This window comes from Mustela nigripes, chromosome 16 (assembly GCF_022355385.1).
Source record: "Mustela nigripes isolate SB6536 chromosome 16, MUSNIG.SB6536, whole genome shotgun sequence".
NCBI lineage: Eukaryota > Metazoa > Chordata > Mammalia > Carnivora > Mustelidae > Mustela > Mustela nigripes.
The window spans coordinates 4,134,514-4,161,823 of NC_081572.1; the positions used below are offsets into that span (position 1 = coordinate 4,134,514).

Below are 27,310 nucleotides of genomic sequence, written 5' to 3' on the forward strand. Positions count from 1 at the left end.
TCCCTGGTGTCCGCCCACCCTGCAGGGGCATCAGCCGACTTCAGCGGCTTCCCGGGCCAAGGCGGCGGCCCGGAAGTGGCTTCTGCCCACACCCACCCCAGCCTCTGCGAGAGAGGCCGCCGAGGCAGCAAAACAGGAGGCCGTAGGTGGCAGGGGCCAGGGAGGCCGGGCCTTTCCCTCCAGCAGAAGCCAGGGGAACAGAGGCACGTGACCCCAGCCCCGGGTTCTCAGGGCAAGGGGCGCCCAGGGCCAGGGAAGCGGCAGCCCCCCAGCTCAGCCATGGGGGGATGGGCAGGGGCTCTGGCCCAACAGCCCCCACCCCAACTCCCCATGGCTCCAGCCCAGGGCCTCCCCGCCCCCGTCCCCGCTCCGCCCTCCAGGGAGAAAGTGAGGCCCTCACATTGCCAAACCCCAGTAATGAATCCCACACTCATTCCATCCTCTGCTCCCTCCACCTTCCGGGCTGACTCCGAACAGCTGGCCAGCAGAAGTCAGGGGCCGGGGTGCCTGTGCCTGTGCGGAAGAGCTCGTTCTCACTGCCTCCCCCACCCACCCCTTCCTCTGAAGAGGCCTCCGGTCCTGCCCTTTCCCTGGGAAAAGCTGGAGCAGGAGCCCCAGCCCTGGGATTCATCATTAACCCTTTCCTGCCCGCCAACTTCCTGCGGCCCCACCCCCTCCCACCACGCTGGGAACCGGAGGTGGACAGCAGAGGCCGACCAGCCAGTGCCCGCACCTCGTACATAAAAACATACACAGTCAAAGCCAAGAATACACACCATCGGCCCGTACAGTGCTGGCTTTCCTGCGGCCAGGCCTCCCTCCAGGCTCTCAGCCCTGCCCTGGGGAAGCCGTGTGCGGATTCCGCAGGACACGGAGGGCCCCAAGAGGTTCCTGCCTCACCGAGGACATGAAGGCAGGGCTCTGATGCCAACGTGTGCAGATTCCCACACCTGTGCTGGAGGCAAGCCTCAGACTGAAGGCAGGACAGGTACGCGGCCAAGGGAAGCCGTACCCAAAGGAGCCGACCGTGACTGACTGTGGTCATCAGCCCAAAGGCTGTCTGCACCCCTCAGACACCCCATCGTGCACTGATGTCTTTCTGGAACGACATGTGGGAGACCAGGCCACACTGACCAGGGACCCCTGCACCCTCCAGTCCCACTCCAAGGATGGGCTGTTCCACCTGCAGACAGGCCTGTTCGCTGGCCTGGGAGACAGGATTCCAGCTCTGCCACGAACCTGCTGGGTGACCCTGGCCAAGTCACTGCATCTCTTTTGGCCTTGGGTTCTCCGCAAGGTCAGAGGTCCAAGGAGGGTAGGGACAGGGGCTCTGGAGTCAGGCTTCCTGAATTCAAACCTTCTCTCTGTCGCCCTCACTAGCTGTGTGGCCTTGGGCAGGTTACATAACCTCTCTGTGCCTTGACTTCCTCCTCTGTGAAATGAGAATCACAGAATTGACTTCCCAGTGCAGTAGATGAGATGAAAGGAGATACACCAGGTAAAGCGTCCTATGGCCATGCAGAGTCCCCAGGAAGCCCAAGTCACCACGAAGGGACACCAAGACCACTGTGCCAGTCTTTGGGGGCCCTGTGCAGCCTTGGCAGCTCGAGGCCGCGGTCCACAGAAGGTGCTACCCACCCGCCTGCCTTCTCTCCCCTCTGACAGCAGCTGAGATGCTAGAGCCCAGCCCTTGTTCCCGGTAGGCCACAACCCTCAAAAGGTGAACAATGACCTCATCTTCAAAATCGTGTTCGTTCCTTCCTCCCTCCTCCCAACAAGCCTTAGCCTCAAGTGGAAGAGAGAACACGGACCCCTCCAGGCCAGGGTGGGGAGTCCAGGAATTATCTTCCAGAAACCAGGGGCTTGGCAGGGCTTCCGGCCTTCCCTGGGGGCTACCCCCCCCCCCCCCCCCCCCCCCCCCCCCCCCCCCCCGGGGGGGGGGGGGGCAGGGCCCCCGCCCCCGCCCCCCCCCCCCCCCCACTGTGTGGCCTTGTTCTAGGGAAGCGAAGAGAAGCTGCCCAGAGAGGCTGGGGACCTGGCCTGGGAACCCCAAGCTGAGGGGCCTTCCCCCAGCAGAAAAGGGAGAAACTCAGACACACGGAACAGCATCAATTCGGTGTTCTACGGCACCAAAACCTACACGCACAGGCAAAATGTCTGGTTTCTGAAGGCCAGCAGGCTGGGGGGCGGGAGGGGGATGTGGCGGGGGGAACCCAGGGTCGGGGGGGGGGGGGGGGGGGGGTGTTGCGGGGAAGACCCAGGGTCGGGGGAGGCCCCACACAAGCTCTGCTCTCCTCCACTGAGCTGCAGGCGGAAGGACTTAATTAGTACCAGACGCGGAGCAGAGCGGAGGGAGAGCCGGGGGGAGGGGCAGGAAAGGAAACCAACCATGGGGGGCAGGGGGGGACCAGGAAAGAGCAGGGTGCACTCCCAGCCAAACCTGCAGGGAGGAGCAGCCAGGCCTCCCTGACCCCCCCCCCCCCCCCCCCCCCCCCCCCCCCCCGCCGCAGATTCCCCCCCGCCCCCCACGTTTGTATCTATAGCCTGTCCCCAGGACAGCTGGATCCGGCTTGGAGGGCCAGCTCAGCCAGCCCTCTGCAGCCCCAAGAAAGCCCGGTCAGTGCCTAGGGCCACAACTGCTGTTTTTCCAGCACGGATGGAGGGTGGGGGGTGGGGCTGGGGGGAAGGGGGACCACAGCAAGGTCCCCCTGGGCGGGCAAAACCGGGTCCTGCCTCACACGGATGACCCGGGTCGCCCCATCAGGAAGGAATGGCCCCGAGGTGCCCCGCGTCTACGCGGACACCAGCAAGAGTCAGGGGCCTCCTCCCTGCTCCCTCTGCTGAAGGAGGATCTCTCAGTTCAACCTCCCTTTCCCAGCCAACCCTCATTTAGTTCAGGGATGCACCTTCCTCTCTGTTCAGCCCTGAAACCCCTCCTGCTACAGGGACAGGAGCCACGGCGTCTCAGCTGGAGGTCAGGGGCTGGGAGACAAACCCTGGGATGAGGGGGGCACGAGGGAGCACACAGAGGGGCTTTGAAGCCGGGCCCCAGCTGCTAGCAGGGGTGGGGGGCAGGGCTCACAGGAGGGGGCCCTCCTGCCTCTGAACGCTGGGGCATCTGTGACCATGGGGCTGACAGCTGACAGCACAGTCACACCAGAGGACAAGGACGGCTGATGGGGCACCCTCTGGAGTATCCCAGAGCTGCCCGGTTTCTGGGCTTCCCACTTTGCGCTAAAGTACATTTTCGGGCCATGTGGTTTGGGGTTTCTGCCTCACGGCCCCAAAAGCACTGTGGGAGCAGCTGAGAACGCAGTGGGCCCATGAGGGGAGGGAGGGAGGACCCTCGGCGTCAGAGCAGGGAGGGTCTAAACTTGGGAGAACCAGGTCCCTGGCAAAGGGCCATCAGACACACAGCCTTCCCCACCCCACCCCACTGCCCCCTCTCAGAGCCAGGACTCCAGGGCAGGCTGCCTCCCCCTGCAGAACGGGGACTGAGCTCTGGGGACAGGCTCCCAGTCAGTCGATGTTCCTACAGTCCCTCCTCGACGGCTCCCAGAGAAAGCATTTCATCTACAGTCGTCAGCGTCCAGAGATCCAGAACATTCCCAGGACCGCAACTACGAGAAGAGGGAAGACTGAGAGCTTACGAATGGCAGCACGGTTCCCAGAGCTCCACACGCAAGCCCCTCGGGTCCTCACAGCAACCCGACTGGAACCCTCCTGTGGCTCTCCTCCTTCAACAGGTTAGGAAATGGGGCACAGAGGAGCTCAGCCACCTGTCCCAGGTCACACAGCGAGAAGGGGTAGGTAGGAGCCGGCCCCGTTCCCTGCTGGCCTCGTGGGGACCGGCTGAGGAGGGAGTGGTGGGGCAGCTGGGGCCGTCCCTGAGACCCTCGTGCTCTCCCCGGAAACCCCAGGATCTACCCCTAGTCCTCAGCTCCACGCCTGGCACCTCCAAAGGTGAATGAATGAAAGACAGCCTGACAGTGGACAATGGACAGTGGACGTCACAGATCACAATGGCAGGGCTCCTCGAAGCCCTCTGTGCGGATGGACAAAACCTTCTCTCACGGAGATCTCTGGAGTGTTGGTTTCCATAAGCCCATTTCACAGATGGGAACAAAGTACTTTGGCCATGCTGCCGAGGTCATGCTTCCAGAAGGTCGTCCCCGCCCAGCATTGTGCCTACACTCCTGACCACACCTCTCACAGAAAATCCCACAGAATAAAAAGAGGAAGCATCCAGGGGGGCTCAGCCCTGGTCTGCCACCCCCCTCTACTGAAAGCTCCCCAGCCTGTTTCCAAGTCCCCGTGGCCCCAAGATGGTCCTCTGACTTTGCACACTGTCCTAGAACAAGTGGGCCCAGTCTTTACAAGGCCAGATGCAGGCAGGAGGAGGAAAACCCCCCCAGGAGGGAGCACACTTACGTGTGGCAGAAAGAAGTGTCCGATCCCATTTTTGTGTTTTTTGGGTTTTTTTTTTTAACTCATTTGTATTAAGCATATGTTTAGAAAGACAGCTTAGGGGGCGCCTGGGGGGCACAGTGGGTTGAGCCTCTGCCTTCCGCTCGGGTCATGATCTCAGGGTCCTGGGATCGAGCCCCGCATCGGACTCTCTGCTCGGCTGGGAGCCTGCTTCCTCCTCTCTCTCTCTGCCTACTTGTGATCTCTGTCAAATAAATAAAATTAAAAAAAAAAAAAAAAAAAAGACAGCTTGGAAGAGATGCAACTATCAGTGAGCATATTCTCTTGAGTTTTCAGATTTAATTTTCTCTGCCATGAGTTGGCATAATTTTTAAATCACAAAAGATAAGGGTTGTTTTCAACCAGGAAAACAGATGCTTCACAGCTTCTCACCAGCCCCTATGAGGACATGCTGGCTCGACTGGCCAAGCGGGTGGAATGTTCCAAAGAGCTGTCAGCCAGGCCCGGGGTCCCCTCGCCTCCACGGGCAGGAGCAGGTCCAGGAGCCACCGACGAGACACACAGTGGGGGCTCCACAGGCCCTACCTCGAGGCCCCATCCCGCTGGACTGCACAGAGGATGTGGGTTCAGCTGGAGTTTGTGTCAACACAACTCTGCTCCGTCCCCAGCCTGGTGGGGACCCCCCACCCCACCCGATGTGACAACCCCAGGAAAAATGTTAGCAGGGAGGGAAGCCACTGTGGGCGAGATCGGAGACTTTCCAGGGAGAGACAGATCAAAAGCGCTGTGCCCACTCCTCTCCAAGGACCTGCAACCTCCACTGCCCCCTACTGACCAGTAGTGACTCAGGGAGGAAGATGGGGCAGCGTGCCCAGCCCAGGGAGGCTGCGGGCACACGGAGGCAGGGAGTGGGGCTGGGAGCACAGGGACAGGGCAGGAGGGGAGCCTCTTACCCAGGGCAGTTCCCATCTCCAAAAACCTCATGGCCCCCAATTCCTCTATGACGAAATGAGGCCACACGGGACTGGACACCCACTTCCCAGGTGGGCAAGTGGCTCTGCCCGCACAGCACACCCCACAGACTTCAGGTCTGTCTCCAAGCAGAGGAGACCGTGGCCACCAGCAAAACCCAGAAGCACCCTCCCCCAAGCCCAATCTCCGGATATGACGACCATGAGCAGCGGACAGTGGGCGAGGTCGGGGGGTGGGGCTCCATCCTGGGCTAGTGAGCCTCCCACGCAAGGCCAGCGCGGGGCCACCTCCGACGGGCTAGCCCCGGCAAGGCACAGCCACGGTCTGCCGGGCAAGCCTGGGGAGGCAAGCTGCGAGCCAAGGGGGAAGGAGGGTCGGCACACTCGGACCTGCCGAGGGCTTGGCCCCACGTCCACCCCAGGCAGGTGCCGGGACGTCGGAGGCGCCCTTTCCTCCTGTAGAACAGGGGACGGCATTTATGTCACAGGGCAAAGCCGGTCAGTGGCTGGCTCCATCAGATCACCCACAACTCCGCAGGCAAATGCCCACAGAGTGGGTGTCTGAAGCCTGGCCCCAAGGCTGCCCCGTCTGCTGTGTGGCCCTGAGGTCCATCAGCTCTCAGCGGCCCCAGGAATGACCTCCCTACCCACCAGGCACTGGCACGAAGCAGGCGAGTGAGTGGGTGAGGGCCCCTCCCAACCCCACCCCCCACCCCGCAGCTGGAAAGCACACCCCACCGCCCTCCCTCCTGTGCTCAGGCCGCCCCTCCCATACTGCTCTTTTGTCCTGTGAGCTCTTGCTGTGGGACGTGGGACAGTTCCCTAACCTCTCTGGGCTGTCCCTTCAAAACCAAGACAGCAACACTGGCTTGCTCCAAAAGGTCACTGAGGGGTCACCTGCGCAGCCAATGTCAACCATGCACCTGGGACACAGGCCAGCTTTCCCCGAATCTTGTGCCTGCTGCCCCCACCTGCCTTAGGGGTAGGGACTATTAGTCCTCCTCTTCCTGGATAAGGAGGCCAAAAGGTTCTGGAAAGCACCCAAGGTCACCCACCAGAGTGGGTGCATGTAGCTCAGAGCCTATGCTTTTATCTACTATGCTCATCTCCCCCAAAGACAAGGCACACATCGTGGTTATGCTTTGTCAACAGCCCCGCCCACACAGGCCACTGAGTCCGGTGGGCCGGCTGGGCCATCCTGCGTGAGCTCTGAGGCGAGGCCAGCCCACGTACCTTGTTTCCTTGCCAATGTCCCACTCTGGCCATGCAAAGGCCCTGGGGTCAGAGGTCCAGCTTAATCGCCAGTACCTGCAGTGTGACTACAGACAAGTGACTCAGCCTCTCTCTGCCTCCTGGGTTGCTGCGAAGGCCACAGGAAAGGCAAGGAGCACTCTGAGCCCAGTGGCCGCCGTGCCAGAATGGCTGGATAGCTGGCAGCCAGTCGTGGGGTGGGGAGGACAACAGTGACAATGAACAGATCAAGCCAAAATGGCGAAGGAGCCCAGGGATGGGGTGCTGATCCGACAAATGAGTGCTGCTGGCATGACGAGCAGAGCTCCAGGCGCAACTGGGGCAGGTGCCTTCCTGGTCCCCCCCGCCAGCCTGTGCCCCTGGCCTCCCCGTGTCCTGGTGCTGCCTGCCCCAGCAGGTATGAGTGGGTCTCCTGCCAGGACTGGGGCAGAGGCAGGTACGCACAGAGTGGGGACCCCCGCAGCCGGAGGCGGACACCGCCAGTGTAGAGCAGACATCTTCCCTGTGGCCTCAGAATCCTCAACACAGCGCTTCAAGCAGCCATGACCGCCGGGCCAGAGACAGCCCCATAACCAAAGCACACTCACAGTACCAGCCCAAAAGCTAGAGCCAGGTGGGCCAGGGAGGTGGGGCAGCCCGACTCGGTGGACGAGAGCCCCGGGCCCTTCTGCCCCTTCTCCACCTGTCAGTCCACCCACCCACGCTGGACTTGGTGCCCTGGAAACACCTCCACTCACCCTCTGCTTGGTGGGCTTAGGGCTGCCCCTCCTGGGATCCACCAGACAGCAAGCCACACCCACAGGTGTCATTCCCACCTCGGGCCTCTGCTCCGGGAGCTCTGCCTCCCTAGGCATGCCGGCCCGCGGGCATGTGGGACTCCCGCTAGGCACCAGCCGGAGGCAATCCACTTCCCGGCACTGTCTTCCTTGCTCCCGGCTTCGCTGCTTGGCGGCTGTCTGCTGAGGTCTGACAATACCCCTTGGCCTTCTACCCTAATCTCTGCCCCAAACAAACTTTTCACTTTTCCAAGGCCCACCAAACACCACTCCCTCCAGGAAGTCTTCCATGACTAGCTCCAGCTAGAGGGAACCTCCTTTCCTGCACTCCCCTACTGCTCAGTGCCCAACAGGCTCAACTGAGCATGGAGGACGAGCCTGTCCCGGGGACACGAGCCGCTTTCTCCTGCCCTCGTGCAGTGTGTACGCTGCATGTGGGCAGCAAGTGACAGATGTGTGCACACACCCCCCCCACTCACGCTCACAGCAAGTGACCCACTGCTGTGAGAGAGCCACTTTAGCTGGGGTGGCAGGGGATGCACCTCTCAGGTGGTGGCATTTAGGCAGGGACCCAAATGAGGCAGCCAGGAGAAGAATCAGAAAAAAGATGGCCCAGAAAAGAACAGAGTGAAATGTCCGTGGGGACAAGCCTTTGTGTCCTAGGGGCAGCCAGGGCCGGGGGGCAAGACGCCAACAACCGGGGAAGGGGGATGAGTGTCCCATGGACAAGGGGTGCCCACTGGGAGGTCTGAGGCACAAAGTGATCTGAACCATCCGGGAACATCACTACGGACCGCCAGAATCACAGTGTCAAGCATCACGCAGTGACCGGTGGGAAGGCACAGGAGCCCTGCAGGACGGGGGGCGGCAGGGGACAGCAGGGGGCAGCGCGGGGTCGACGGTCATTTCCAGATGCAGCAACTGCCTGGGACGTTTTGGAGACAGCAGTGGGGGGCAGATGATTCCACTTTCTCAGGCCCAGGCAGCTCCCAGGGTGTCACTGTTTCCTGACCAGGAGGCCTGAGGTGTGGGCCCTGAAGGAAATGGCCAATTGTGCTGGAGAGTGTTGGGCTGGAAGGGGTGCCCTCCCCAGCCCAGGACCCTCCGCTCAGCCTGATTCACTGGTCCAGGTTACCTGTGTGAACACAGAGCTTAACTTCTCAGCGGGGACTGCCCCAGCACGACCCAGAACCATCACGTCCCAGCTCCTCCTCCCGCAGATTCAGACCATCATGCAGGGACACCTGGCTCTGCCCAGGATCAAGTGGCCGGTGGCCCGTGGCCAGCAGACCCGGGATCGCCCCGCAACTTCTGGCTCTGAGCCAGACAGACAGTCTCTCTCCTCCCACGGACCACAAGTACAGTATAAATGCCTACCGGAGGACTAGGGGTGATGGTGGGTGGACAGATGGACAGGCGGTCAGGGAACTGACAGGGCCTGTGCAGAGCTGGGCCACATGGAGGGACCCCCACACACCCCACCTCCCCCCGTTGAAAGTGGAGGCCGCCCCTGTGTCAAGTGGGCGCTGGGCCAAAGTGAGCTCTGACTCCATTCCAGGGGAGTGGGGCCCCTCCCTGCAGGCTGTTCCTGGCACCCCGCCCTCCCCCAGAGCAGCGCCGGGCCTGCACCACATGACCCAGCCTGGGAAGACTGTCCCAGATGTGGGAGGTCGTGCGGACTGGGGACTGAGGACTGAGTGTGCGGGAGAACCAGCTGCACAGGGAGCTGGTCTGGCGGCCTCCGGAAGCCTCCAGGCTTCGCAGACCAGACTCCAAGAGTTTGCTGCCATAGGCCCTCTCCCACTAGGAAGCAGACAGCCCCGATCCCGTACCTGTGGGCTCCAGAGCTCCAGGAGAGGACATGTGGCCTCGTCCTCGGGGTGGCTGCCCACTGGGAGTAAGACTCCAGCTGCAGCCCCTTCCTCTCCTGGCCCCAGTTTAGCGATGGGGACACTGCGCTGGGGCTGCCCGGACGTGCCAGGGACCTCGGCACAGCTGGCCAACCAGAGGCTGGCAAAGGGGCAGAGAAAGCAGGCCCCGAGTTACAAACCTGCTGGGGCTCTGGAGTCCAACAGCTGCATGTTCAAACTCCAAGCCAGCATCTGCCACTTCCAGCTGTGTGGCCTGGGTAAGTTTTTCAACCTCTCTGTGCCCTGCTTCCTTCTCTACAACACCTAACAGTCAGTGAGTGTTTGCTAAGGTTGCTGCGCAGATGCGTCCCATGAAGCAGTTGGAGGAGAAGCTTGGAGTTCAGCACTTGGAGCGATCACGGTGATTAATGGAATCTTAATAAGGGCTACGAGGAGAATGACAGCCTCCCCACTGTGTCCCTAAAATGGAAACAACTCTGCTCCCAAAGCAGCAGAGAGCCGGCCAAGGGCAAGCTCCCAGGTCTGGCTTCGAGCCGCGATCCCCTTTCCGAACACTGCCCCCTCCCCCTGCCCCAACCCGAGTCTCTGCTTGCTCGTCCGTGGGCAGGCCCCACCCTCCAGAGTAGCTCATGGTTGGCACCTGCTTCCAAAGCACATGTTGGGACTTTCCAGATCTTTCCTCCCCTCTCTCTGACCTTCCCCTACTCAGTTACCCCCCCACACACACACTTTCTTACTCACTCTCTCCTTTCAGGCCTGTTCAAAAACAAACGACGCAGGCCAAGTGTGTCAGCTGGCTCCCTGGAGAAGTTTCTGGGCAGAAGGAAACGCAGCCGCTCCAGGGGGAGTGGCGCTCAGAAGGGTTACTCACTGCAGAGCCACGATCTCACGGGCCGCGGGGTCACAGGGCAATGATCCAGGCCAGTCTGGCCCCCAACTCCCCGATGAGGCACTAGCCAGGGGCCCCGGCACTCCAGTCTCTGGGGCAGGAGCCTTTGTCCCCACCTGGTCACATGGTCCAAACACTATATCCAGGGGACCCCCCTGCCGAGGGCCCCCCCAAACACCGTGTGTACGACACGCTCAGAGGGGCTACAGCTCCTTACAGGCAACCACAGCCCAGTCCAGAGGCCGGTGAGGTCTCAGATCCTACAGCCGTCACTCGGGGTTGACCCTGGAGTAGGGTCCTGACCGAGACCCCAGGGGCACAGGTTGAGAACTGGAAGCCACAGGAAGGCGGTTCACAGCAGCGTCGGCGAACTCCCCTCCCTCCCCAGGAGCCTGGGTCCGAAGGGCTGGGCTTGGGCCTAGGAAGCTGCATTTCAGACTCAGAACTCTCCAGAGCCTGGACAGAGAACTTGGGCCCAGAAGGCGAGGGAGCCGCGGTCTGACAAGGAGCAGCCTTCTGCCATGGAGAAGCCTCATGCGCCATCAGCCTCCCCGTGGCTGCGTGCGGCCAGGGGCCTGCTCGTGAGTGGTGAGGATGGATGGTTTTCTGGGGGGGCCCCAGCACCCCCTGGGCCCTGCTCTCACCCCAGCTTCCCCACCTCGCATCCCCAGGCAGAACTCTGGGGGCCGGCTCCCAAAGCCCAGAGACCAGGAATGAGGACACCCAAGGACAGAAGCTCCCCTCCCAACCCCGGGGCCATGCTGACCCGCTGGCCCCCCAGAACGCCATGTGGCCTCACTCCTGTCCTGGTTCCCAGGCCGGGCGCTGACAGGAGTGCAGATCTGCGTTTCTGCTGGCTTCCGCACCTGACTCACTAACAATCCCGATGGCCTGGGCCACGGTGTGCAGGGAACAGGGACAAGGCCTGTGCTGTTGCTGGTAACACCCGCCAAGACCTGAGCCGGCTACCCACACACGGGCATGCAGGCCTCTGAAGCAAGCATGGAAGCTGCCAGTCCGAGGGGGGAGGGGCAGGAAAGCTCCGACCTGGCCCAAGTCGGCGCCTTGCTCAGCCCCATCAGAAGGGTTGGAGAAGTACCCCAAGCTCCAGGTACATCCGTGACCCAGGCGAGCCTGTGGAAGCCATCAGGGCACGGGACAGACGACCCGCTCTGGGACCTGCAGGGCAGGGAGGGACCTGCTGCAAGGCCTGGGGTCAGAGCTGGCAGGAGGGACGCCAGCGTGACATCCAGTTTTAACTCAGCCTCTCCCCAACCAAGAAGGCGCAGCCCCACCTGCGCCCAGCAAAACCTCCCCCACTCCCAGCAGCACTAGTTGCAATTGTGAAGTCATTATCAATCCTCCCGGCAGAGCAGAAAGACGGAAGCGAGCAGTGGGGCGGGGCAAGAGCCGGGAGGGGCGGGGCTGCATGTAGGGTGGGCGGCGGGGGGGCGGGGCTGCATGTAGGGTGGGCGGGGCAAGGGCGGGAGGGGCGGGGCTGCATGTAGGGTGGGCGGGGCGGGGCGGGGCTGCGCGGCCGCCCCGAGCTAGGGGGGCTGGCTGGAGCCGCGGAGAGCAGCCTCGCGGGGCTCCCCGCAGCTGTGATCCAACGAAGAGGAATGGGGCTTCCAATCTGTTCCCACTCAAGCCCCTGACAAGCGGTATCTTATTTCAAAACCAAGCGCAGCGAAGGGGCTGGAGGAGGACGGGGAGTACCAGAGTCTCTCCTTTCTAAACGGGGTTTTCTTTCATCATCTCCTGGCGCCTCGCGAAAGAAAGCAGCAGAGGGAGGGTGCCAGCCCGGGCTCCTCCGCATCCCAGCCAAAGCTTGGGGCAGGGGCGCGGCTTCACGCACTGGCCCGGGTCCCCACGCAGCTCCACCCCCACCCCTGCTGCCCGCCTCCCGGGCCAGCTCAGAACCCACGCACTCCTGGGATGCTCTCCTGGGAATCGAATCCGACTGCGAGCAGTTGCCGGGCCTCCGGCCAGAGGCTGGGTGTCTCCCGGACTTACTTTCCTAATCCAGCAAATGGGATAACTAGAGAAACCTTGGCCAGAGGCTAGCCTTGTCACGTTGCAATTGTGAAGTTATTATCAATCCTCCGGGCTGAGATAAAGATTTCTCTAACTGCAGTGACTCTGGATGGAGAGTCTTCCAACACCCGAGTCCCATCAGTTGCAATTGTGAAGTTATTATCAATCCTCCGGGCTGAGATAAAGGTTTCTCTAACTGCAGTGACTCTGGATGGAGAGTCTTCCAACACCCGAGTCCCATCAGTCCCACCCAGAAAGCGAGGTGCCTGGGCCAGATAAAGTGCCTGGGGGGAAGGGAAGAGGGAAGGAAAAGCGAGGCCGGAGGGGCGGGAATGTGCCAGAGGGAGAGGGAAGAGAAGCGAGAGGGAAGGGGAGGACCCTCCGGGAACAGTGCCGGTGACCGTGCGACAGGAGGAGCGCTCAGACTGCACGCCCCCCCAAGACTCCTCTGGATACTGAGGGTCTGAACAAAATCTCCATCACTGGAGCCAAGTGTCTCAGCGGTTTGCCCGCACTGGTGTGAGGGATGCAACCCAGGCTTCTGTTTAACATGGGGGCACCGCCAAGGCCAAGGTGGCTGGGCGCCCTCCCCTCCCACAGAGAGCAGAGTGCTAAGAACTGCCAAGAACAGGCACGCATGATAAGCAAGGCTTTGGGCAGAGGGAGACTTGCTGCCGAATTAAATCTCAGGGCATTCGGCTTCTCACTCACTGAGCTGGGCTGCCTCCCCAAAATGGAACGTCCACTTCTAGCGTCGGCCCTGGTAAGCCACAGGCAACGGTGTGGATGCAAGGTGGGCCCCTGCCCCACAGTGCCTGCACCCGCCTAACCAACTGCTAAGACCCCCACCCAGCACCCGCCACAGAAGAAGGTGGGGCCCAGCTAGGAGGCTTATCTCCTGCCCCCGGGGACAGGGGAGGAGCCGCCCTCCTCCACCAGCCATGCCCCACCCCAGAAACCCACCACCCCTTGACCCTCCCTCCGCCCCCAGTCTGAACTCACCCGGGGCAGGTGTCAGGGCCTGAAATCCAGGCAGCCGAGGAGGGTCAGTGGCTTGGGGGCCTTGTTTTAGGAGATGCCTCAACCCTCAGTAACCTGAGCCCCTGTGCCGGGGGCCTGCTGCCTCACCGTGCTGTCCTTCCTATCAGGCACCAAGCGGACATTAGTCAGCAGGCAGGCAGGGAGCCACAGACCTAAGGGAGGCCCAACGGATTAAGGCGGGGGTTGGGGGGGATCACCCTGTGGAGGAAGATGGAGGCCCTCTTCTCCCTCTCGGGCTGGGATACTGGACCATGCAGAGACAAAGACACTGCCCACCAGGCAGGAGTCACACCGTGCCTCAGGCATAGCTCTGGGGTCACCAGTGACAAGTGGAGCCCGTGGGTGTCGCCTCCCTTCTAGCTCAGTTCCCCGTTGATAACAGGCTCCCCAACCTGCTCCCCAGCGCCATGCACAAGAGGAAGCTGACACCCCAAATTCTGCCAGACCCACCTCAGGGGAGGAACAGAGGGAAAAACCAGTGTAGACCTCACACCCTCTGGGGCCCCACAGGGTCTCCTGTGTCTGCCCGACCACAAGGGAGGCAAGGGCTGAAGTCCCAGTGCCCACAGATGGACAAAAGTGGTTCTTTTGTCGGCGGTGTCACTGTCGGTGACAGTGACTGAGAACAGAGGCTTCCCAGCTAGACCCTGGAGTGCAGGGTTTTAGGGACGGAAGGCCTGGGAAGCAGGGAGCAGCTGCCCGGCCTCATGGTCTGGGGTTGGGGGGCGGAGGGGGGGTGCTGGCCTTGGCCCACACAGGCCCCAGGGCAACCCAGCACGGGACATAGGGCCCACGGGTCTCAAATGATGGTGGAGCCGGGCTGAGCCGGGCTGAGCCAGGGCTGCCTGGAAAGCGAATGTGCCATTTCGCCAGCTCGAGATGTCCCTCTGCTCCTGGCAAAGCATCTGGAGACTGCTGGGGCAGTGAGGGAAGGGGGAGTGGCTGCCTCCCCACCATCAGCAGGAGGGGCCGGCCCAGGCCCAAGCTCTGCACCTGCAGCAGAACTTCCGGGGGAGGCCAGACTCTGCCATCACCACGGCATCCAGCCATCCTCTCCAGGAACTCAGCCTGGCCCACCAAGCCGGCCAAACGGCCTCGAGGTGTCGTGGGGGCTCCAGCACCTGTGGTCTCGCCGGTGCAGCACACCATCTTCCTTAACCTTCACGGCCAACACCTCAACACCTGGGCAGCAGGTGCTCTCACAGGAGCGGGGCGGGGGGGAGCCCCACTCGGGGGGCTCAGGGGACCCGGGGATGGGAGGATTTGAGCCTGAGAATGAGATTATTTCAGAGTAGAGAATAAAGCCTAGGGACATCCCAAAAAAGCCCCCAAATGAAAATGAATATACATACACGTTTTAAAGGAGTACGTTTCATAAGGGCTCGAACCCACCACCCCGAGATCAAGCCCTGAGCTGAGATCAGGAGTCAGAGGCTTCACCGGCTGAGCCACCCAGGTGACCCTGACCCTATTTCTAAGCAAGGTTCTGAACGGGCACATCTAGAATGACCTGGCACCGTTTAGGGCTGGAGGAAACGGTGGCAGGGGTGGGGGGCGGCAGCTAAAGGGTACGGGGCTCCGTCTGAGGTGATGGAAATAGTCTAGAACTGGACACAGCCATGCCTGCACCAGTCTGCGGGCGTGCCCTTCCCGTGAGCCCTTCTTTTTCTTTTTTTTTTTTTAAATTTTATTTATTTATTTGACAGAGAGAAATCACAAGTAGATGGAGAGGCAGGCAGAGAGAGAGAGAAAGAGAGAGGGAAGCAGGCTCCCTGCTGAGCAGAGAGCCCGATGCGGGACTCGATCCCAGGACCCTGAGATCATGACCTGAGCCAAAGGCAGCGGCTTAACCCACTGAGCCACCCAGGCGCCCCCCCGTGAGCCCTTCTGATGAGCGCACCCCATGGTCTGTAACGTAGATCTTGATAACCTGCTTTGAAAGAAATCAGCAAAGCTCCCGCCGCTGCCAGGAAAGTGAAAGGCACCGGAGAGCTAAGGCTCCACTCCGGGAGATGCCGATTCGCACACACCCACCCATCCCCCAAACACATGCCTCAATCTACACAATCCTGTGCCCCGGTGTGTGCTGTAAAATGTGTTTCTTACCAGGAGCTGCAGCCCAGCAAAGCTTGAAAGGCGCTCACTGGGCCACAGCAAACTCAGGATTCCTGGAACGCACACCTTCACCTGCCTGGACCACTCTGCCCCCTCCGAGCCCGGAGTCCCCCAGCACAGCCACCAAGAGGGCTCGGCCGGCGTGGTGGAAGCTCTCTCCCCAGCCCTCTGGACTGGTCACTCTCAGAACCCGTCAAACAGCACTGCTCACGGGTCGGAGGGAGCACCCCAGCCAGCGGCCACATCCATGCGTCTCTGCGCCTGACCCAGGGCAGTAGCCAAGGAGCACGGAGCGATGCGGCCCACACTATCACCCCCGAACCCTCGGGGAGGGTTTAAGTGGCTTAAAGGATGATCTGGAAAAAACCTTGTTGAGGTTTTAAAAAGGAGGAGGGCCCCTCTGAAAGTATCAGGCTCAGACGGTTTCACTACGAAATTCTCTAAAAGTTGTAACGGGAAGAACACTGTGCTGCTGTTACAACGTTCCAGGACACAGAGAAGAAAGACACACAAATTATTTTTCCGAAGCCAGTGGGATGCTGACACCAAAACTGATAAAAATAGCACGCACGCAGGGCGCCTGGGTGGCTCAGTCGGGGAAACGTCTGCCTTGGGTTCAGATCACGTTCCCAGAATCTTAGGATCAAGCCCCACATGGGGCTCCCTGCTCCGGGGGGAGCCTGCTTTCCCCACCTCCCCTCTCTCTGCCTGACTCTCTGCCTACTTGTGATCGCTGTCAAATAAATAAGTAAATCTTTAAAAAAAAATTATATAGATATATCTATTTATCTATCTATCTATCTATCTATATATATATATAGCAGGCACAAGCACACCCCACACATGTCGGGTCAGGCCCACGTGTGTGTATCTGTGCAAAACCACACGTCCCCACCTCGCTGTTTAAACCCCAATAAATTCCAGTAGATTAATGACTGCAGTGCGTAAAGCACGAAACCAGAGAAGTGCTAGAAGCAAACCTGGAAGGCGTGTTTTCTATAATCCTGGAACGCAGAAGGCCTCCAAGCAGAGCACAGATCCCAACAGAGGGGGAAAAAAAGGAATGCGCTTGACAGCCTTCGGATTAAAACCCTCTGTTTGGAAATCCACACTATAAATAGAATCCAAAGTCAACAACCGGGAAGAAGCACTTGTACCAGCGACAGAAAACAGAGGTGCACGAGGGACTCTTCGGAAGAAAAGTCAACAGCACAAGGACAAACAGCCCAAGTCGGGCTAAGAAGGGCAGGAAGGAGCCACTCAGGGAGAAACCAGGACCTGTAAACGTGGGAGAAGATACTCCCCTTCCCACCCAGGAAGACAGAGGAGATTAAGTCCCGGTCGGACAGCTGGCCGGGGCCGGGACCACGGTGCACAAGCCCCAAAATCTGGTGTGACTACTCCGAGGTTGGTGTGGCGCCACACACAATTTAAATGCACTGGTCCCGTGGTGCAGACGTCCCCCTCCTGAAGTCAGGCAGTCCCGGGCACACGAAGAGGAACACGGGGCAGATCATCGAAGCCTCACGTATCCCGGTGACCAGCAGGGCAGGACAGAAGGACCAGAGGGACCCGCTGGGCACGAAGACAGCCCCAGGATAATGGAGAAGTAATTGTAGGGTCTGATTTCACTTGAAACTTAACATAGACTCCTCTCCAGGGGCACCGAAGGACAGTCCCACATGCAAACCCCAGAAGGCCACACGACGCGCCCCGCTGCTAACACGGGCTGCCCCGGGGAAGAAGGGGGAGGGGGTGTCCAGAAAGACAGTCTTCCTTTCCAAAGTTCCTGGGATCATTATTTCTTCTCTTTGAACACTGGCCGCGCGGCTCTTTGGAGCAAGAGTGGAAAAGCTGACCAGGGCTCTGGAGCGGACAGGCCTGCGGAGGGAGGGGCACCGCGCTCCCCGGCCGGGCCCGCGCTGGTCGGCTTCACCCAACAGCGCTTTCATTCTAAGAGGCTGCGCGGGAGGAACCGTGCCCAGCGCACAATGAGAAACCAGCCACAGGGGCCGAAGTGATCGGACGTGCGCGGGGCAGCCGGCGGGAGCCCAGGTGGCCTGAGGACGATCCCACACACAGGTGGGCAAGGCCTCCCGAGGACTCCTGCCTCTTCACCTTCTATGCTTCCATGCTGGAAACCCTGGGCGTCCTTCGGAAACGAGGGAGGTGGCAGTAGAGGGAACGCGCAGGAGAGATCGCCGTGTGAGTTCCGTGCCCCCTCTTTAAAAAAGCGCGTCCCCTTTCGTCCCTGTCCCACCGCTCAGGGAACTGGAAGCTCAGTCCCAGGCACAAGCGGCCTCTGCTCCCCCGCTACATCTGGAATTGCAGGGGAGGGGCACCTGTGATGCCCACAGAAAGCCCCGGGGTCGGGGAAAGTCGACCAGGGGAGAGGAAGGCACATCGAACGCAGAGGAAAGCCTCCGGGCCTGCTTCCCCGCAACCTCCCACCCCCGCCACGGCACTCGGGCAGGCCCCCACAGGTCCCCGCTGGGCCACAGCAGACCAGTGTGGACCAAGGGGCATCCTCCAGGCCAACCATGAGGACCCAGAGTCCGGCCAGGGCTGCCCACCCTCCCGGGCACCAGGTGGGGGTCTGAGTGTGCTCCTACAGCACTGAATGTGTCCTCTGTCCGTGCCGCACGGAGCGTGGCTGTCTGGCACGGGCACATCCCACAGACAGCGGCCCCATTGTGCAGACCCGGGCTCCCAGCAGCTGTCCCGGAATGAGCCCGCAGGAGGCCTCACCCAGCGCCATGTGTCGGGAGCCTGGGTTCCGTCCTGGGGCCAGGCTGGGTGGTCAGGACCAGAGTCCCCGAAGCTGAGAAGCGCTGAGACCCGCCTCCAGCGCCTGCCTCCCTGCCCTGCCCTCCCCGCAGCTGTGCTGAGCTCCTGGAAGGCATTCGGGCGGTCCGCAGCTGCTGGCGCTGCATTCCCTGCACGGGTCCTTCTCACCCCTGGGCTGGGCTGGGCTGGCCTGGGCTGGGCCGACAGCCGGCCGGGGAGGCGGGGCCTGTGTCCAGGCAGCGGAGGCAAGTTCTGTCCTTGCTGCCCCCTTCTCTGCCTCACCTCAAAGGTCAGACCCCTGATCCTGGCCTCCTGCACCCCCCGTGCGCGGGGACGTCCCGCCTCAGACCGGGAGGGGCCGGCTGCTCACTCCTACTGGAGGAAGGGGGAAGAGACCCAATCCCGAAAAGTACGGGGGCGCCTGGACGCTCTCTAGGGCTGAGTCAGGAACGGGGGAGCTCGGAGCACAGGGATCCTTCCAGGTAAGACCGCCTGCGGGGGGCACATCCCTGCTGGAGGCGTGGCCTTGTCCTGCCAGAAGAGAAACACTCAGGGACAGCTGGGCGGCTCCGTCAGTTAACCGGCTCACTCTTGATTTCGGCTCAGGTCCTGATCTCGGGTTCCTCAGATCGAGTCCCACATCGGGCTCCCTGCTCAGCAGGGAGGCTGCTTCTCCCTCTCCCTCGCCCTCTGCCCCCTCACCCCCTGCATGCAGACGTGCATGTGCTCTCTCTCTCTCAAATAAATAAATAAAGCTTTAAAAAGAAAGAAAGAAAAGAAGCGTTTAGCTCCACACAGAGGAAATCCTGCAGGCCAAGGGCCCAGGGCTCGGTGAGGTTCGACCCCACTGCTCTGCTTGCTTGATCACACACAAATGAGTCCCTCAGCATTTATCAAGCTCCTGCTGTATGCCATGTGCTGGAGGAAAAGTCACCAGGGAGTTCATGGCCCAGTGTCAGGCCCAGCGTGGACCCTAGTTAGAGGGGTGTCCTGTAAACAGGGCGGGGGGTGTCTCGGGAGGCTTTGCAGAGCCTGGGCCTTTCCTCCCCAACCGCACAGTGGTCACCCTCTCACCCGCCTCCCCACTCGGGGCCTGGCACATTCCCGCGCATGTCACTGGCCAGCCCCCTCCCCCTTCACACTCAGTACACACCTGACTCTCTCTGCCGCCTCTGCCAGCCCCCTCCATCCCCGCATGCCTGCCGGGGGCCCCAGGAGCCCCGTGCTTGCAGCCCTCCATGTCCCCCGCAGAGCTGACACCTTCTCCCTTCTGCCTCAGCCCCTAATGCAGGCCTGGGGCACCCGGCACCCGGGTCCTCCCCGGAAGGAAGGCAGGTGCCCCCTGTGTGCGCAGACACCGCGCCCAACGCCACAAGCTTGGGGAGCCCGCGGCCCCTGCCTCAATGTTCCGCCCCCAGCCAAGACCATTTCTAGACGCTTAGTCAGAGAGAAACCCTACTGAGACACCTAGGGAGTCCGCCTCCCCCCAATTCACACCCACCATCCCCAGCCACGCCCAGCCGCCCCGGGGGACAGGGTTCCCACCCCACTTCCTCAGGACAGAGGCCCCAACCGCTCTTGTGGGACAGATCAAGAAACTGAGGCTGGGGGCGGGTGAACGGATGGCTCAGAACCAGCAGGCCTGTGGGGCGGAACCAGGACCGGGGCAAGAACTCAGCGGGAGCCGGTCCAGGGCGCTGGGATCCCCACCCTGCCCAGGCAGCCCCCGCCTCCCCCAGGGCTCCCAATTAGCATCCCGAGATGGCAAAGCAGCAGCCCAGGGACTGAGCAGCCTCTGCCCTCCTTATAAGGCAGCCTCGGGGGAAACTTGGCCGTTGTCAGCCACGGAGCCAGAGGTGGGTGGTTCCCAGGGGGAGCAGAGCCAGCAGCTCACGGCGTGCAGACATGGTTCTGGGTCCCGGGGCCCAGCCCCACCCAGAGCCACCCGTGCAGGGGCAGCGGGAAGGCAGGGACCTGGGCGAGGGGACAAGGCCGTACTCAACCAGAGCCTGAGAGAAGCGGGGACGACCAAAAGGTGACAAAGAAGGTCGGGGGCCAGGGTCAGGGGTCAGGGGTCAGCAGCCTCAGAAACACAGACTCCAACATGCCAGGATGGAGCAGGTCAGACCTGTGGGTTCTTGGTTGACCAGGAAAGGATCTGCTTGGTCCCTGCAAGGTCCCGTGGGGATCCTGGGGTCCCTGTGTCTGCCTGCAGGGGCCACAAAAAGCCATCGCACCTCTCCAACCCTACATCTGGGTCAGTCAACCCGTTTAAAAGAATCAAAACCAAAACAAACAAACAAACCCTGAAAAAAAGCAAACAACAGCTTTACCTTTAAATATCCCAGAACCTAGTGGGGGGCATGGAGGGAATTCTAAGAAACACCGAGCAAATGCTGGGAGTGGGTATCGCTGGCTATAGGTGAACTGTAGATTCTAGCTCCTAGATTTTCTGAATTTGAAAGAAAAGGTATTGCTAAGAAACTATTTTCACGTTAGAAGTTTAGCGGAGGAGGGGCACTGGGAGGCTCCAGCCTTTGGCCGAAGTCATGATCCCAGGGTCCTGGGATCCAGCTCCCTCTGCCCCTCACCCTGCACAAGCTCGTGCAAGCACACACCTCTCTCTGTCACCGAAATAAATAAAATATTTATAAAAAGAAAAAAAGGAAAAAGAAATCTAGCATAGGAAAAAATTTTCTTGCAACACAATCAACATTCCAAACCAAACACAAGATACCACACACACAAACATACATGCGCACACACACACACGCACACGCACACATACACGCATAGGCAAAAAGACACAGGAGTCAAAAAAAGTGAGGCTACTTTTGGCTAGTAAGAGGGCTTTAGGGAAGAGGTGCCATTTGAGCCGGGCTCTGAAGGATGCATAGGAGTTCAAAAAGCAGTGCTGTGTAAAGGAAGAAAGTCAGGGGTCAGGGGTGGTCAGGAGATCAGAGCAGGAGGTGAGAAAAGTGGGCCTATGGAGGCTGTGACAAAACCAGAGCAGGAAGAGCCCAGGGAGCAGGGGTGAATCCACTGTGGAGGGCCCCACAGAAGCGGAAAAGGAAGACTCTTGGATGCAGATTTCATCAGTTCTGTGCCATAGGGGGCTCCATCTGGGAGCAACTCGGCTGCGGTCCCCGAGACCCTGTCCTGCACCAGCCCAGAAGGCAGAGGAGACACAGAGTTCCTGCCCTCCCGGATCCTTTACCCCTACGATGCAGCTGGCCTTGGGTGCCAGGGACAGCGTGCCCACGGGGGGGGGGGGGGGGGGGGGGGGGGGGCGCATCTGTGGGGGGGCGGAAGGGGATGGGAGAGCTAGTGGAGCAGGAAAGACGGATGCAAAGCGAGGCTGAGGAACAACCTGAGGGTCCCTGAGGACAACCTGAGGGTCTGTGGCTGGATGGACAAGACAGGCTGTGACCAGAGGAGGGGCAGGGGCAGGGGAGAAGATGCAGCCTCCGAGCAGGGGGCCCCCGGATGCTGCTGAGACAGATTCCAGAACCACACCTCCATGGGGGAGGCCCTGCCCACCACTGGGCTTGCCTGGGACTCTAAGACTGGACATCCAAGGCCCAGGCCATCAGGGCCAAGTCCTCCGGCCCACAGTGGGCACGGCTTCCTTCTCCTCACCCGACGCCTAACCCCGCCTTACTCGGGGGCTCAAGGACCAGAGTCACCCGCAGTGCTGCCCGAAGGGAACAGAATCCCCCCCAACTGAGTCATCTGAGCCCCCCACTTCCTCCAGCGCCCCCCTCATCGCCCCACCAGCATCCCGCCCCTCGGCAGCCATCTAACCAGATCTGTCCAGCCTGAAGGTTCTCAACCTGTGAGCACGGGTCTTAGAGAGCCCCTTCCCCACCCAGCCAATGTGACGCAGCAGGTCAGGGCACAAGCTTATGCTCCTTGGCAGAAGGATAGCCCCCGGATCCCTGTCTGCTGGGCCCACCAGCTGCTTTCGGAGGGGCACCAGGGCTGCTGACTGCAGAGCTCTGGCGCTGGGTTTGTTAAACATTCTTCCATGGAGAAACTCTATAGTTTCTCTGAGCTCCAGGGTCCCGGGCACCTCGGGACAGCTGCCTCAGCTCCCCTTCTTGGCCTGGTTAAATCCTACTTTCTCCAAGGCTGGCTCACAGGGCTTGGGCTCTGGGAAGACCTCCACTGCCCCCCTGATGGCTCCTGGTGGCGGTAGCCAGCCTGGCTAGCCCCAGCAGCCCCGGCTCCCAGCATAGCCTCTGGGCCAAGTGGGGCCCGAGCCACATCAGTGCTGGAGAAAGACATTCTTGCACTTCTGAGGCCGTGCCCCGCCTGTCCTGCTGACCCAGGGCAGTACCACCCTGGGCAGACCCCCTCCTGCCCCTCTCCCAGAGCCGGACCGCCTCCTCACACATCCAGCATAGGCCACCATCAAGCTCTGGACACAGACGGGGGCACCAACACCTCACCCCCAGGAGGGGGTCATACCTGGTGGCAAAGGCCCTGGTCAACAGAAGACCCCTCCCCACACACTGGACATGCCTTCATGCCAGCACCACAGCATCTGAGTGGGTGGGCGTGGCTCTGCAGGGTCATGTCTGGGGAGACAGGAAAGTGGGCTGAGGCCCAGCACTGCAGGCAACGCGGAGTCTCGGCCCGTACCCCCATCCCCAGCTGCTCCCACCAAAGCGTGAGGAGCACGCGGAGCCTCCATCCAATGCGCCGCCCCGTCCAACGCCAAAAGCCATCCCGGTCCCTAAGCCCGTGGAGCACGAGAAAACTTGCATTCACAAAGGAAAACCAAGAAAAACTGAAAGCAGGACGCAGCCGGGCTAGCGTGCACCCACGTTCACAGCATCGTTCCTAACAGCCGAGGAGCAGCAGCAAGATGGGGTCCACCCACACGATGGGCTAGTAGCTCAGCCGTAGAAAGTACAGAAGTGCCAACACGCGCGACACTGCAGATGACCAGCAAGGACACAGTGCTCGGCGAAGTCGGCCAGACACAGAAGGACGAACACGGTCGGATCCCACGTCCAAGGAGGTTTGCGGGGACGGAAGGTAGATGACCGGGCGGGGGGTGCCCAGGGCTGGCAGAGCGGGGCGGGGAGTTATGCTTGCTGGGGAAACAGCTTCAGCTGGGGAAGGTTCTGGAGGCAGATGGCAGAGTCGGCTGTGTGACGGTGTGAGTGGGCTCAATGCCGCTAAGCCGCTCACTTCACGACAGCTCAAGTAGTCAATTCACGCTACGTTTATTTTACCAAAATGAAAAGTAATAATCAAAAGCCTAGAACGTTCTGTTTTTCCGATCCAAAGAATACTTACTGGACGTTTACTGGGTCCTGTGCTTGGAAAGGGTTTGCAGCCCTGCCGGTTCCTGACCGCTGAGGGGCACAGAACACCGTGTCCCAAGGCCAGATGTTCCCAAGCAGGCCCCAGCGAGCTCCAACTTCCCACGGAAGCACAACTCCAAGTTTGGGCCCTTGGAGGACAGCAGCACCCAAGCCCCTGGCTTCCCTCCCTCACTGGAGGAGAACCCCACGCGGAGCTGCGCGCAAGTATCACGGGGCTCCCTGGCCCAAGGACCCCTTCCCAGCGGCCCCAAGAATCAGGGCACAGAGATCAGGCGTTCTTGTTTCCCAGGCCTCCGGTCACGACCCTCCCTCCCTAAGAGCTGGAGGAGGACCCTCCAGGACAAAACCTCGGGAGGGAACGAACTCCCTCCTGCCACGCACGGCAGCCCACAGTCCCTCCTGAGCAGGAGCCTGCCTCCCCGTGGCCCGGGAACCAGCAGCACGTGAGAGCCCATCCTTGGGTCCAAACCCATTCTACCCATGTCCCGACGATAGCCTGCCGCTGCCCCATTTCCCAAACTTTGGGATCCCCGCCATTCGCAACTCTCCCAGCAGAAGCTCTACACCATGGTGCATTCTGACCAGTACAGGGGGCCCCTTGAGCCCCCAAGATTCTGCCTGAAGTCCAACACAAGCCAAGCTTCTGCCGCATCCTGGTCCAACCCCCACGCACGGAAAAGGCCGCCAGTGCCCCCGTCGGGCTTGGGACCCCTGCCCTGGTGTATTCTTGGCCCCCCCGGAATCCTGTCTCCACCACCTGCTACCCATCCCTCCCCCCACAGCCAGACTCCAGGCGAAGCCAGCTCCCACCCCCACGCACCGGAGCACAGAGGACACGCTTTTGCTACTCACCCTCTTGGCTCTTCGGGAGGGCCTCGACCACAGGGGGCTGGGGCTTGGGCTCCAGCCGGCTCTGCAGCTGAGACACCAAGGCGTGTTCCGAATTCTCCAGGGTCTGGGGTGGGAGCGGGGAGGCTGGCCCCTCGGCCGGTTTGGGCACCTGGATCTCGACCCTCTTGGGGGCCGCATCCACAGCGGGAGCTGTGGGCATCTCGGGGATCTTGGAGGCAGGGCTCTCCATCCTCCTGTGGGCTGACTCCTGGGGCTTGACTATGGTGATCTCCGTCCTCCGAGGGGCAGGCTCCGGTGTCTTGTGGCCCAGCGCCTCCGCTCGTTTGAGCCCGAAGCGGGACGGCCCGGCAGCGCCGGCGCTCTCCACCTGCTTGGACGAGATGTCGATGGAGATCTCTGTGCGCCGGGACACGGGCTCGGCCTTAGGCCCTGAGAGCTCGACCCTCCGCAGGGCAGCCTTGGGGGATCGCTGGCTGAGGGAGTCTACATGGCGGGCTGCGGGCTCGGAGTTCTTCACCCCCAGGTCCTGGAACTTCTGGGTGGAGCTGGCCACAGTGGCCCGGAGCACGGGGGTCTGGACCCTCCGGTGCGGAGTGGAGTTGGGCGTCTCGGCCTCCTCGACCTCAAAAGATCTCTTCAGGGCTGGAAAATAGAGAGGGGGGATGTGAGGATCGGGCGGTTGGGGAACACGCTGCTAAGGTAGTGGGCAGGGGTGCTGGGCAAGGGGCCTGGGAGACTCCCGCAACCTCTTGGGAAGAAAGGGAACAGCCCCACTGTCCTAGGGGACCCGGGCACCAGCAATCGCGCCCACTGGAGGAGAGGGAGCAAGAAGGCTGGAGTCTGCAGGACACCAGCCTCTCTGTCCCCCACGGCCACGGTGTCCACGTGCCAACCATGTTTTCTATAAAGATGTTCTGGCTCAAGGGGAGCTTTGATGTCTTCCTTGTCGTCCTTCACTTGTCCTCACCTCCACCCAACACAGACACCACCAGACAGCAACTGGGCAGGGCAGTGCGGGCAGGGAGGGGGTGTCCTCAGTCACACCAGCCACAGCCATAACCTGCAGAATCGTGACGGCAAGGACACCACCGCAACCCGCCACCAACAGCGGCACGGAAGCCCTAACACAGGCACCGGGTTTACTGTGTACATTGATGCCTTCCGCGACCCTTTGCTATAAACACTGCCGTTAGCCCCCAGTAGAGATGGGGGAACTGAGGCCCCAATGCTTAGGAAATGTGCCAAAAGGTAAGGAGATAGAGCAGCGGGGCCAGAAGACGCGTCTGTCCAGCTGCGAGGCCCGGGGTTCCGTCCGCTTGGCTGTCCCGTTTCAGATGGCGTAACGGAGCCTTGGCATGGTCCGCAGCAGCCCACTCTCTCTGTCCTCACCCCTGGCTGCATCGGATCCCGCACTCGGCTACCTGCCCCAGCCAGACCTCGGCCCCCGGGGGGAACCTGGCCATCTGACTCCCACTACGCAGCCCCATGCTCCTGCCCGGCCACCCGCCACCTCCGCCAAGACCTGTTCTAAGGCCAGGGGACAATGCCTGGGAAGCCACCAGCCATCCCCACAGTCCTGGGAGCTACCCTCCCAACAAGAACCAGTCGCTCCCGTTACCACGATCAGAGCAGGAAGGGCCCACGTGGCAGGAACACTCGCCCGCGTCTTCCCGGCCCGGCCCCCAGCAGGCTCGGCGGCCCATAGTGTCTCTCCTACCCCTCGCCCCACCTCGCCAACACAGCTCCCTGAGCCCGGATTTCCTGGGACCCCACGAAGCTCCTCCCTGGGCCCCCAGCTGGCCTGGGTCCCAACAACGACAATCTGGGGCCATTCTCACCGCCGTTCCCCCAACCCTGTGTCTTCCCTCCGCCAATTTCCAGCATAGTCTTGTCTCTTCCCAGGGACGGTGTTTCCTCCAGAGACCAGGGCTGGGCAGGTGGCTGAGTGGGTGGGTGGCCTGGGAAGCACGTGCTCATAAGCACAGATAGAGCGAGAGAACGAAGGACGCCCTCGTCCCCAGCGTCTGGCTGCCGTGCTCCCCCACCGCAGCACCCAGCCGCACCGCTCTCCGCCCTGGGCACACCTCCTTCTCGGGACACAAAGGGCACAAAATCCCAAGTTGCAAAGCTCAGCCATCCCAGAGGTCCCGCGAGGACAGACATGTCACTGGTCCGAGGAACCTAGCCGATCACTGAGCGCTCTGTCCGGGGAACCCACCTGCCTCCCGCTCAGCTCTGCTGCCGCCGGGCGACCCGGGCGCCCCACGTGGCCAGAGCTTCAGACTCGGCCGGAGAATCTGGAAATCTGCTTTCCTGTCTGGGCCATCCGATCTGTATATGCGGGCGCAGAGGAAAACCACGCTCTTCAAACACAGAGCGGTCAAACGGAATCCCACCCAGGTTGCAACTGGCCTGGGGGCCCAGTGAGTGACCTCCGGTAGAGAGCGTGGCCAAGGGCACTGGGGTCCCGTGCCGGGTGGCAGGGGTGTGTCTGAGATGCCACAGCTCTTCCCGGGGGTCTAGCCCCTAAGAGAACCACGGGGTGCAAACTGCTCATTCCAAAGGTGGCTGAAGTGACAAAGGACGGGCCAGAGTGTCTTAAACTGGACAGAAGTCCAGAGCTGAACACCTGGAATCGGGACCTTTGGGGTTCCCTGGGGCCTCAAGACATCTGGTCCACCCCCCGCCTTGAGAGCACTGTCCAAACTGCCCCCCCAAATGTCTGTGAGCTCCCTAGAGGAGGGGTCTGCACTCCCCCCACCTCAGCACAGGCATTTCCAGTTGTCCCTGGGGTTAATCTCTGGGGCCCGAGATGGAGAACAGGAATCAGGTGGGGGGGGCCTTTGCCCAGGTTTGCCCCAGAACGGGATGACCGCTGTGGGAAGCCCACTGGAGGTGTGAGAATAAATTTCTCTGTGAGAAACTGTGAGAATAAATTTCCATGGTTTGAGCCCCATAG

At 61.3% G+C, this 27,310-nt stretch overlaps 1 protein-coding gene across 4 annotated transcripts in view; it reads right to left on the reverse strand.

Annotated features, from left to right (window-relative positions):
• Positions 1-27,310, reverse strand: part of SEPTIN9 (septin 9) — a 144,273-nt gene that overhangs the window by 43,370 nt on the left and 73,593 nt on the right. For all 4 annotated transcript variants that reach the window (XM_059378415.1, XM_059378414.1, XM_059378417.1 and 1 more), the window contains one exon: positions 24,352-24,993. In XM_059378415.1, the coding sequence (XP_059234398.1) occupies positions 24,352-24,993 (642 nt within the window). The remainder of the gene's footprint in view (positions 1-24,351; positions 24,994-27,310) is intronic.